The sequence below is a fragment of the Sorex fumeus genome, unplaced genomic scaffold (genome assembly GCF_029834395.1).
Source record: "Sorex fumeus unplaced genomic scaffold, SorFum_2.1 ptg000006l, whole genome shotgun sequence".
Taxonomy (NCBI): Eukaryota; Metazoa; Chordata; class Mammalia; order Eulipotyphla; family Soricidae; genus Sorex; species Sorex fumeus.
In genome coordinates this window covers 733,635-744,634 of record NW_026606063.1, presented here as the reverse complement: position 1 = coordinate 744,634, position 11,000 = coordinate 733,635, and the positions used below count along the sequence as shown (strand labels likewise).

The following is an 11,000-nucleotide window of genomic DNA, read 5'->3' as shown; positions in this document are numbered from 1 at the left end:
GGTCTGGTCCTCTGGGGGTGGGGGGTCTGCCCAGAGCGGGGGTGCGCTCCAGCCGCTCAGAGGCCGAGGCAGCCGCAGCTCGAGGGCTTCGCTTTATTCCTGGTCCCCGCGCCCCTGTTGGCTGGGCCGCTGAGCACCTTCCAGGCCAGAGGGAGCCCCTCCGCCCCGCGCCCGGGGACCCGGGAGGGCCGCCCCGCCCCGTGAGTCAGCGCCGCCCGCCCCGCGCGCCCCGCCCCGCCCGCCCGCCCGCCGCGCGGGCCGCTCCGACCGCGCCGTCCGCGCTCGGCTCGCGCCTCTCCCGCCGCTCCCGCCGCTCCCGCCGCTCCCGCAGCTCCGAGCGCTCCGACCGCGCCGTCCCGCGCTCCGCTCCCGCCGCTCCCGCCGCTCCGAGCGCGCCGCCCCCCGCGTCCCGCCGCCCCCGTCGGCGCCGCTGCCCGCGATGCGCCCGGCCGCGCTGGTCCTGCTGCTGCCGCTGCTGCTGGGGCCGCCGGCCGCGCGCGGTGAGGGGCGCGCCCCGACGAGAGGGGTTCGGCTGCGGGGGCGGGGGGACGGGCTGGGCAAGCTGGGGTCGGAGGCAGCCGCAGGGTGGAGGCTCGGCAGGGCAGGAGGACGGGCGCGGGGCGGGGGTCCGGAAAGGGGTCCCGGGCGCGAGTCGTCCTTGCCAGGGCAGCGCTCCCCAGGCCGCGGCGCCCGCGCCCGTGCCATGGACCTGTCCGGCTTTCGTGGCTGGAGGACGGGAGGACGCGTCCGGCGCTGGGGAGCCCGGGGGCCCCGCTGTCGCCCTCGGGGGCCCTCAGCGCCCGCTGACCACTCACGGCCACAGCTGACCCCTCGGGAAGGGAACAGAAGGGCGGGGATCGGCCCTTCCGCGCCCCTGTAAGACGTGGCCCCGCTCAGAAGGGCCAGGGCCACTGCGCTGAGCCCGCCCGGGCCAGCCCCACACCTGGCTCCAGCTGCGCCCCGCGCGCACAGGACTCCCCCGCGTCCAGACCTGCCTGGCCGGCCGGCCTGAAGACCTTGGGCTTGCAGCCCCCCTAGGCGCCTGCCTGGGGCCCGATGACCTTTAACTCTGCCCTTCGCTCCCCAGGTGACTGCGGCCTCCCCCCGGAGGTGCCCAACGCGCTGCCCGACCTGCAGGGACTGAGCAGTTTCCCCGAGAGAGCCGAAATGGTCTACAGGTGCAACCCGGGCTTTGTGAAGGTGCCCGGCCGGCCCGATTCTGCACTCTGTGACCAAGGGCAGTGGTCGGAGCTGGACGCCTTCTGCAACCGTAAGGCCCCCTGCTCGCAGGCTGCCATAAGGGAGCGCGCCTGCCTTGCCAGGGTTAATGCTGGCTCTTCAGGGTGACTGTAATTGATAGTTTTCTGGCTTTATTAAGCCCCAGGGCTTCCCCTTGGCACCCCACACTCCAGCTAATTGACGGCGCCAGTTCCCAGAATAGGCCCAGTCTTCATTAATGGTTTTTCCTAACACTCTAGCCCTGGGCTGAGCGGCAGAGAGTAAACAGTGGTGCGTGAGGGAGTGCGAACTGTGGTGCCTTGAACCAGGGCTGGGCCTGTTCCCCTCAGAGGGGCCTCGCCAGGGCCTCTGCGGGCCCCTTCCCGTTCTCTGGGCCTCAGCACCTGCCTCCCAGCCCGGCTCTCTGGAGCTCTGCGCACACACGGAGGACTGGGCTGGCCCCTGCACATGCACACTGGTTCTCAGAGCAGGCGGGTGAGCGGTGAGCTGAGCCGGGGCTCAGGCCCTGAGTTTGAGTTCAGCAGTGGTCCATGCTGTGTGCCCTCAGACCCTCAGACTGTGCACTGGGGTGGGCCTCCCAGGTCAGCGGCTCTGAAGCAGAGCCGCATCCCTACACCCCCACGGGTCAGTGGTCCCCTGCTAGCCACAGCCTGACTGCTATGTGAGCAGTCTCCTCACACCGTGGGCTCCTCTGCCTGTGCTCAGGGAGCTGTGGTTCTCAGGGGCTTGTGAGCCTGAGACGGTGAGCTGTGTCTGTGAGTGTGAGCTGGAACTCTCACTTCATTATTGCTGCCTGAGGCCCCAGCCCAGGGGTCTCAGACCACTGAGTCCACCGACCCTGCTGTCCCATGCTGGGACTTGCCTGGGACTATCCCCAGCAGCTGAAATGGGTTCACTGTCTGATCGTCTGAACTGGCAGCCGAGGACTGCTGGTTCCAGTTCCACCTCACTGGCCTGCAGCAGCCAGGACCAGAGAGCGAACGTGTGAACCTCCACCTGCTTGCCGCTGGCCCATGATGCTGGCCAGTTAATCCCACGATTCTGCAAGAGGGACCAAAAGACGGGCACACAGCTCTTGCACAGTGGGTAGTCTTGCATAGTCTCGCCTTGCACACAGCCTCTCCGGTATAGTCCTCAAGTCCTGCCAGGAGTGACCCCCGGCAGATCCAGGCGTGCGCCCTGAACATGGGTATGGCCCCAAACAAAGCTAAAATAGTACGGAAAGTGGCGGTGTGCAGTGCCTGGGGAAGTCCGGGCAGTGACACCTGGCTGCTCTCAAGTTAATTTTCCTTGTTCCTTGTTGCCACACTTAGGCAGCTGTGATGTTCCAACCAGACTACTCTTCGCCTCTCTCCAGAGACCTTACAGCGAGCAGAACTACTTTCCAGTGGGCTCCAGTGTGGAGTACAAATGCCGCGCAGGTTTCCAGAGGGTCGAATCTCTCTCCAGGAAAATCACTTGCCTGCCGGACTTGAGGTGGTCCAAAGCAGATGAATTTTGTAAAAGTGAGGATGACTTCAATGAGTTCTGTTTCCTCTCGGGGTGCTGAGGCTTCAGCTGTGGGAAACAGGCACTATACAGAAGTACATCTTTAATTTTGTGGTGTTTGGGGAAAATCTCTTTTTTCCTTCTTGCTAGACTCTATCTGTACACATTAAATGATTCTTGAAAGAATGTTAGTATTTTTAATCTTTGATAAACTTCTGTTGTCATAGTAATATTCATTTACCTGCAGATTTTACATTTAATTCATTTGTAAGATGAAATTAAGTAAATTTATAAATCGAATGTGTGCTTTTTTTCGCTTCTATTTTAAAGCATCAAGAAATTAAAATAGGATGTCTAAAGATGAAAAGTAAGGCTCAGGCAATAGATTTGTCTATAGGTGCCTGATACTTAAATGAGAAAAAAATTTGTTCTGTGTTTTGCTCTAGAAAAGTCATGTCCCAACCCTGGAGAAATCAGAAACGGTCATGTCATGGTAACAACTGACATTCTGTATGGTTCATCCATCACCTTCTCATGCAATCCAGGGTAAGTCTGGCATCCTCAGTCTGGGATAGAACAAGTGACCAAATGATTCGGACAGACGATGGAAGCTTACAGATCTAGTAGAAGTGAAATGACCCCCATTCTCAAAGCTCCTTCTTGACTCAGCTGCTAGAAAGATAAAACCGAAGTGCTAAGCGTTGCTACATACGTGATTCATTAGAAAATCCTGAAAGTGATCTGTTAGAAGGAAAACTATGTGCTATGTGACTGATAGTGGCAGAAATGAATCCCCTCAAAGTGTGAGATCTTAAATTTGCCTAAAGATAGTTTGCCTGTGTTTCCCCCCACACGTAGACAGGCTGTTCTTACATATACCAGGGTAGAAAGCATGTGTCTGTCGTGTGAGCGATGGTGTGAGCTGAGGTCCTGGGCCAGTCCACTCACCCTGTGCCCCAGACCTGATCAGCTCTGACCCGATGCTGCCGATGACTTCGGAATCCTTTAGTGTCTGCAGGTGGAACTTCCATGTCCCCCACCGTGTGTGCACCTGTGTTCTGTTCATTATAAACATATACCGTGCTGTTTCCTGCCATGTTACTTTCCTGGGAGGGTTGTCAGCCGGGACTGGGGTACGGAAGGTCCCTTCCTCCTGGAGCCTCAGCTTCCCCCTCCCTGTGTCTCTTGTGTCACCGTGCTAGAAACAGGGATTTAGATCAGCAGCTTCCTGAATAGAAACTCTGAAAGAGTGCTTTGAACTTGTTCAGGACAGCATGCTTCCTGTGGGTTTGGGTTGGGGGCCAGAGGTGTCCTAGTCTTGCTTCTGTGCTCAGGGATCCCACCTGGTCTGCCAGGGGAACATAGGGAGCTCTGGCCATTGAACCCAGTTGGCTGTGTATTAGGCAATCTGCTGTATTGTCACTTAAAATACATCCATTATTCTCTCAGGTCTATACTGATCTGAACTTTAGATTGTAATATAAAATATGGATATATTGTTCACTTAAAATGTTTTAATATACTATATTTCCAAACATGTGCTTCCCACCGGTAAGAAACGTCTTAGGTGTTTTCAATATTAGATGCCAACCTTTTAGAAGCCTTTCCAGATATCTAAATTTTTTTACCTGAAACATGTTAATTGATGCCACATCAGTTTATAGTGTCACCTTTTAAAATGTAATGCGTCCCTCTAGCTCCCACTAAGTTTTTATAGTCTAATGTTTGTCTCCATCTGCTGGCACCCTGTTGAGTTGTGATATTCTGGAGCACAGACAGAAGTCTGTGAACTGAATCGAAACCTGTGAACTGAATGTGAGTCTTCTCCCCTGCTGCTCTAGATACGAATTAGTTGGAGCAGACTCCAGCTACTGTTCCCTGATGGGAGACACGGTTGGGTGGAGTGATCCCTTGCCAGAATGCAAAGGTGAGACCGAAAGGGTTCGAGCCAGCAGCCTCGAGTCAGGACTGTGCTTCCGCACACCCCAAGCGAGTGTCAGCTGAGCAGGACACCAAGAGTGACCCAGCTGGCTGCGCACCTCTAGAGAAACAGTCACAGGGACAGGAGGGCTCCTACCTCCTGTCCCCGTCCAGTGCACTTCCTCTACGTGCGCGTGCGAAGATCTGTGGGGTGACTGCAGGCCACCGTCCCACTGCTCTGCAGCACCGCTGCCTGGCACTTTGAGCTGGAGGTGGGGCTGGTCCTCTTGATGAGAGACCCAGGAAGTGTTTCACCCCAAGGTCAAGAGCACTCCACATCCTTCTGATGTCCTGTCTCTTTCTGGTGCCCTTACCAGCTCCTGTTGCTATCTCCCTCTTTTGTCTCTCTTATTTCTCTTTTCTCTCTAGGGTGCCCCTCAAGTCCCTCTGACCCCTAAACTTGCTACCTTCCTTCCACCTTTAAATTCCCACAACAGCCAATTTTTTGTTCGTTTTTATAGCACCAGACTGATGCAAAATGGAGAAACTGTACTTTTTTTTTTAACATTTAACATTTGCGCTCAGAATTTAATTCTTTCTATACATTTACTTAAAGTTAACATTCTATTTTTACATTTGTACTCAAAGCACCAAAAATACTACTTATTATTTAATAGTCATAAAAGCATTCCCTGTTAATAATGCTATATTTAGAAAAATGGTTAATTTTGTTCCTTTTAAATAAAATTTTAGCGTGTTTTAGTCATATTTGGAAAAATGCCTTCTATTTTATTAATATCAAATATTTTGGTTTTTTTTTCTAAGAAATTGTTTGTCCAGAACCACCAGAAATTGACCATGCGGTCATTCAGGAACCACAGGATACTTACGTCTATGGCCAGTCTGTGAGCTACAAGTGCAAGCCAGGGTTCACCCTGGTTGGGGAGAATGTCATCCACTGCACCGCCGAGGCCGGCCACGGGGCCTGGAGCAGCCCATACCCAGTCTGCAAAGGTGAGCGTTGGTGACCAAAATAGGCAACCCAGGCCTTTGTGTATCTTACAAATTCTGGGAACTCCTGAGAAAGTGATGCATAATGAAAAAAAAAGTACAAAGTTTCTCCATTACGTATCAATCATATTTGTATTTTTCTGGGAGGCAAGTTTCTCATCAGATTCTAAGAAGTCTCTAGAACTTCCAAGAGAGAAAGAACCACTGATGTGGAGAAAAACGATATGGGTTAACAAGAAATTACATGTGAGCTATGTGTAGTCCATGTGTGTAGCGTCTCATGAATTGCCTGAGATTTGTGTGCACATATCCATGTAATGCCTCGAGAACACACATGCAGTGGCCCATGAATCCACGTGATACACACAAGTCAGTGTCTCGCGAACACACCTGAAGTATGTGGAGACAGAAGTCAGATAGTTGATCATGAATAAACATGAGGTGCATGAGAGACACCTGCATGTGATATCTCATGAATGTAAGTGAGGTATGTACAGACATGCATGCATGTCTCATGATGACAGGAGATACGTACAGGCATGCATTCATCTGAGATAGGTCCAGACACACATGCATGTAATGTCTACGCTTTTAGTGAGTGCCAGCCTTTGCCTGTGCTTTCTCATGCCACGTGGCTCATTCCTTTCTGTCAAATGGCTCATTACCCGACAGGGAGAGCCATCAGCTGGAACTGAGGGGCCTAGCTGGTCTCTTCCTCTGGGACCCTCAGCTCTTGCCCCTCTGTTGATGGCAGTGACACGGCCCCTGTGTTCTGCTGCCAGGATTCTCTCTTCTTCTCCACGTTCTTAGTCCCGGAGGCTTATGGCCTGTGTGTGGGTCAGCTGCACCCACAGAATATTCTTTGGTGCAGCTCTGAAGGCTGTGGACAGGGTGAGCGAGACTCACTGGAGCAGGGCAGACCAGGTGGCATTTTCTCAGCACCTGCAAGCATCAGTGTGCATGAGCCGGTGACACTGTTGCAACTGCACCAAGATTGCACAGCAACACTTTCTTGCCGTCCTTCTCATTCAGGTGGTTGTTCAGTAGAGACGTGAATACGATCATGGTGATGACAGGGCCTGAGGACAGGTGTCAGTGAAGGCTGAAATCTCCTCTCTAGCCTGGGTCCTGCTCTCAGAAGTGACTGTCATCCCCAGATGTTTCTACTGTGGAAATGAATAGCATCCATCCATATATATATATATATATATATATATATATATATATATATTTTATCAAATAAGGACATGGTTATGTCATTCTCTAACCCCAGTCCATTGATGGGAAATTAGGGTTTGGTTCCAGTGTTTAAATTATCCGTACAAAAGATGTGGCCTATCTTTTCACTACATGTGTGTTCAAGCCCAATAAATAACTTGCTGCTTAATTGCTGTGCATTTAAACTTCTGATAGATGCCAGTAACTAATTTTTCAAGGAAATGGTCCCCACACGATGATGTTAGGCTGGTTCTCCACTCTGTTAATGCCATGGTTGTGCTGTGGAGATATGGCAACGTGAACGGTGAGCATTTATTTTGTTTGGATTCATTAAATTGGGTGATATTTGAGTTGTTTGATCTGGAATCTATCAACCGATAGATTCTAAAACTCTCAATCCCCCTGGCAGAAGAAACTCAAACTCTCCCTCCAGGTGCCTCCTACTGAGCTGAGCAGTCCCACTTGCTGGAAGCCCTGAGAGGGAGAAGGCACAAGGCCTGCAAGGTCTAGCAGGAGCAGATGCCTGACTTGCAAGCAAAGATGACGTCATCAGAAGCAATAAGGAGCTTTAAAAAAAACAAGAAAGTTATTGTTCTTGTTGGACTCTAGACATAACAGTTATTGACTCTAAAGTTGAATGCAAGATGAAAACGTTCTCAGACAGAGCCAAGGGAACTTGGCAGCAACACACCTGACCCACGTAGATGGAAAACCAGAGGGTGGCCCAGAGGGAGGAAGGCCCAGGAATAGGAGCACGCGGGAGCAGGTGCAAAGCGCCAGCTTCACAGCCAGTGCTGCCGCATCGCTTGTGTGCTGGGTTGGAGCTGACTGCTGAGCAAGCCAGGTACCAGGAACTCAAGAGGCAGAGAGAAGGAACTTGAGGCTGAAAATCGTAAGCTTCGGGCAGCTCTGGAAACATAGAATCCCTGCATAATCTTTAGGCTGTTCCAGCAAGTAATTGTGAAAGGTTTTACGAAGCACAGGATAAAAAAATGAATTAGAATGAGTACTTAATGCAAAATGGAACACTAGGGGAAAATAAACAAAAGAGAAAAATTATATATGGAATAGAGAGCTAAAATAAGATGTTTTTACAAATACAAACATTTCAGAAATCGTGCAGAGTATTGACTTCTGCTTGCAAGAACATTCCCAAATTTCCCAACGCTGGAACCAAACCCTAAGTGCCCACCAATGGACTGGAGTTAGAGAATGATATAACCATGTTCTGATTTGATAAATGCCATCATACTAGATTTCAAAACTAAAATCTATTTGTTTACAGAGACATGGTTTAATTTTTAATGGTACTGAGCAGATGAAAATAGGAATGAAAAAGCATACAGTACAAGCAATTATCAAAAAAAATGGGTGCAACTTTATTATATCAAAATGTACCTTATGATAAGACTGTTAAGAAGGGAATATGGGTCATATCAACAGGAATGTGAAGCAATCTGAAACCTACACACACTGGGAAAATGTAGTTTCTATTTGTAACAAAAATGAAGATATAGTTGGAGAGTTCTACATACAATTTTCAATATCTGCTTAGAAAAACTAACCTCAAATCAAAAAGAATATAGACTATCTGGGTAGTAATCAAACTTATGGACCTAGAGACCACTGAACTCTCAGTGCAAATGGCAGATGTTCTCCACATGCATATGGGACTTCTGCTGCGACTGACCACCAACTTGCTGGGCTCATTCTAAAGTACGCTGCCCTGTAGGAGATTCAGAATGTCCAGAGCTTGCTTTTTTATGAAAATAGAATTAAACTAGATATCAAGTAACTGAAAAGAACTAGCAAAGGAACTTCCAGGAAATTTAAACTATATTAGTACTTCCAAAATCTTGCTTTAAACAGAAATATTCAGCTAATGTTTTTTAAAAAAATTTCCTCCACAGAACATTCCAAAAATTTCAAGGTCATACCAGCAATTCAGAAATCTATCTCAGGGAATGGTCCAGGTACAGAAACCCAGTTGCCTCCTCTGAGCCCCACTTCAAGTAATTCTTCAACTCCAAAACCCAAACCAACCCATCAGAAACCCAAACCAACTCCTCATAAACCCACTACAATAGACTCTTCAGCCCCCAGACCTAAACCAACTCCTCAAAATCCCACGACGGAGGATTCTTCAGCCCCCAAACCTAAACCGACTCCTCATAAGCCCACTACACTAGGTTCTGCTCCAAAACCCAAACCAACTCATAAACCCACTACAATAGATTCTTCTGCTCCGAGGCCTAAACCAACTCCTCAAAAACCCACTACAGTAGATTCTTCAGCCCCCAAATCTAGTCCAACTCATAAACCCACTACAATAAATTCTTCAGCCCCCAAACCCAAACCAACTCCTCAAAAACCCACTACAATAGATTTTTCTGCTTCAAAACTTAACACAACTACAGTAGACCCTTCTGCTCCAAAGGCCCCACTAACTTCTCCGAAACCCACTGCAGTGGACTCTTCTGCTCCAAAGGCCCCACTAACTTCTCCGAAACCCACTGCAGTGGACTCTTCTGCTCCAAAGGCCCCACTAACTTCTCTGAAACCCACTTCAGTAGACTCTTCTGCTCCAAAGACTCCATTAACTTCTCCGAAACCCACTGCAGTGGACTCTTCTGCTCCAAAGGCCCCACTAACTTCTCTGAAACCCACTTCAGTAGACTCTTCTGCTCCAAAGACTCCATTAACTTCTCCGAAACCCACTTCAGTAGACTCTTCTGCTCCAAAGACTCCATTAACTTCTCCGAAACCCACTTCAGTAGACTCTTCTGCTCCAAAGACTCCACTAACTTCTCCGAAACCCACTGCAGTGGACTCTTCTGCTCCAAAGGCCCCACTAACTTCTTCAAAACCCACTTCAATAGACTCTTCTGCTCCAAAGGCCCCACTAACTTCTCCGAAACCCACTGCAGTGGACTCTTCTGCTCCAAAGGCCCCACTAACTTCTCCAAAACCCACTTCAATAGACTCTTCTGCTCCAAAGGCCCCACTAACTTCTCCGAAACCCACTGCAGTGGACTCTTCTGCTCCAAAGGCCCCACTAACTTCTTCAAAACCCACTTCAATAGACTCTTCTGCTCCAAAGACTCCACTAACTTCCCCGAAACCCACTGCAGTAAGTGATTTGGCCAAAACAGTCCAGAAGACATCTTCCTTATCAAATACTTTATCTACAGAGACCTCACCAGCAGGTCACACTCCTGTTATGGCAAATTCTCCGGCTTCACAAACCACATCAACAGCGCAAAGATCCACCACGGCAAAAGCATCATTTGAACAGAGTCTTCCAGCAATACCCAAGTCCACTGCTGTCCACACCCCGGTGACTCAGGGTCTCCAAACAACACAAAGATTGACTTCTTCTCATGTTACAGCGACACAGAGACCACCTGCTCCCCGGGCAACCACCCACATGCAAGCAACCAGCACTGCCCCAGCAAGAGGACCTCCTCTCTCACGTGAGTTGGCACTGACTGCAAGTCTGATTTTAACACTGACCCAGAGTATGGTTGCAGTATTTGTGGTACTCATTTTAACTTGACAGGACCCCAAAGTCAACCACTCTGACTTATTGGACTGAATTGCCATACTAATATTCTTGCCTTTCTTTAGAAATGGGCATGGACTGTGCTGGAGCAAATATTTTTGAAAGAGGAACACTTTGCAGTAATGTATGATAGATTGTGGCCCCAGAGAAGCAATACCAAATGAAAAATATTTGTTTTTTTAAATTCGCTTTAGAGACTGAATTTTTTGAGACCTCTTTGTAGAATGTACTTCACATAGATCTGGTTCTGGTCTGGCTCCTTGGCAGAAACCCATCCCTCAAGCATTCTGAGGGGTCTCTCCATCTGTGTGTGAGTTGTGGCTGGGTAAAGAGATGGCACCAGTGGTTCTTTGAGAGCTGGTATAGCACAGACCCTCAAGACCATGATATGAAAGTGGAGCCAGAGGGTGAAGGAGGGTGAGAGAATGAAGAAAAGTCTCTAGTCATAGCAGCTGCCTCGGGTCACCATGCCTTCTGATCTCCACTCCCCCAAAACCTCTTTTTTTGATATTCTTGTTTCATATTTTTTTTTAGTTTCTTGGAAATCTCAATAACATCGAAT

The 11,000-nt window shown here is 49.6% G+C and overlaps 1 protein-coding gene across 1 annotated transcript; it reads left to right on the top strand.

Moving 5' to 3' along the window:
- Positions 1-416: 416 nt before the first annotated feature.
- CD55 (CD55 molecule (Cromer blood group)) lies at positions 417-10,014 on the top strand. Its single transcript, XM_056125638.1, has 8 exons — positions 417-500; positions 1,088-1,270; positions 2,553-2,744; positions 3,174-3,273; positions 4,569-4,654; positions 5,473-5,661; positions 8,787-8,888; positions 9,314-10,014. The coding sequence occupies exons 1-8, from the start codon at positions 440-442 to the stop codon at positions 10,012-10,014; spliced, it is 1,614 nt and encodes a 537-aa protein (XP_055981613.1). The 5' UTR covers positions 417-439.
- Positions 10,015-11,000: the final 986 nt, after the last annotated feature.